At 66.8% G+C, this 757-nt stretch overlaps 1 protein-coding gene across 1 annotated transcript in view; it reads left to right on the top strand.

Moving 5' to 3' along the window:
* Dbp (D-box binding PAR bZIP transcription factor) overlaps window positions 1-757 on the top strand; it is a 5,929-nt gene that overhangs the window by 1,070 nt on the left and 4,102 nt on the right. The window contains exons 3-4 of the mRNA XM_033766013.1: window positions 5-27; window positions 686-756. Coding sequence (XP_033621904.1) covers window positions 5-27; window positions 686-756 — 94 coding nt within the window. The remainder of the gene's footprint in view (window positions 1-4; window positions 28-685; window position 757) is intronic.

The following is a 757-nucleotide window of genomic DNA, read 5'->3' as shown; positions in this document are numbered from 1 at the left end:
CCAGCAAGCCCAGAGAGCCGGCCAGCTGTGAGTTCAGCCCTACTCCTGAGGAACCTAGGTGCCGCGGGTGGGGTGGGCAGACACTGCTCGCGTGCTGGGGTCCGCCCTCTCCAGCCTGTCTTCAGATGCCCAGTCCGGCCCCTCGACCCCTCAGCGTCCAGGGTACACAGTGCAGCCTCGCAGTCCGAGCACACAGGAGCCCCAGAGGCCCAGCCCCTTCCCCCTTGTGGATTGGGAGCCCGGACCCCTGGGTCGGGGGAGAAGGGAGGGGGTGTGTCGGAGGCGCACAGGGTGGCGACACGGGCTGGGGCGGGGCCTCGCGGGGTCACATGGCACCCGGGGATGAGGAATGTGCCCGAGGAGCCGAACCCCTTCCTGCTGCTTTCCCGGCGTAGGGAACTGGGGCGGGGCGGGGGGGATCGCGGCAATCACAGCAATCACAGCGCTGTCATTTTGTTCTCTCACCTGCCCAACCCTCCACCTACCCTGTCCCTGCTCCTCTCTCAACTTCCGCTCTTTCTCCGGGCTTCTGTCCTCATCTCTCCGTCTCTCTCATCCTCTGTATCTGTGTCCCCTCCTCTCTCGGGGTCCTTGTCCTCCCTCGTCTCCTCTCTGGATCGCCGCTGTGCGTCTGCACCTCCCTCTCCAACCTCACCTCCACCCCGCCCGTTTCCCTGGCCTGTAGGTCTCCTGAAGGAAAAGGAGCGCAAGGCGGCTCCGCCCGCAGCCACGGTCCCGGGGCCGGGCCTGGAGAGAC

This window comes from Fukomys damarensis, unplaced genomic scaffold (genome assembly GCF_012274545.1).
Source record: "Fukomys damarensis isolate Sample0158 unplaced genomic scaffold, DMR_v1.0_HiC HiC_scaffold_19, whole genome shotgun sequence".
Lineage (NCBI taxonomy): Eukaryota > Metazoa > Chordata > Mammalia > Rodentia > Bathyergidae > Fukomys > Fukomys damarensis.
Note: the sequence above shows the minus strand (reverse complement) of the source record. Positions and strands in the feature narration are given on the sequence as shown.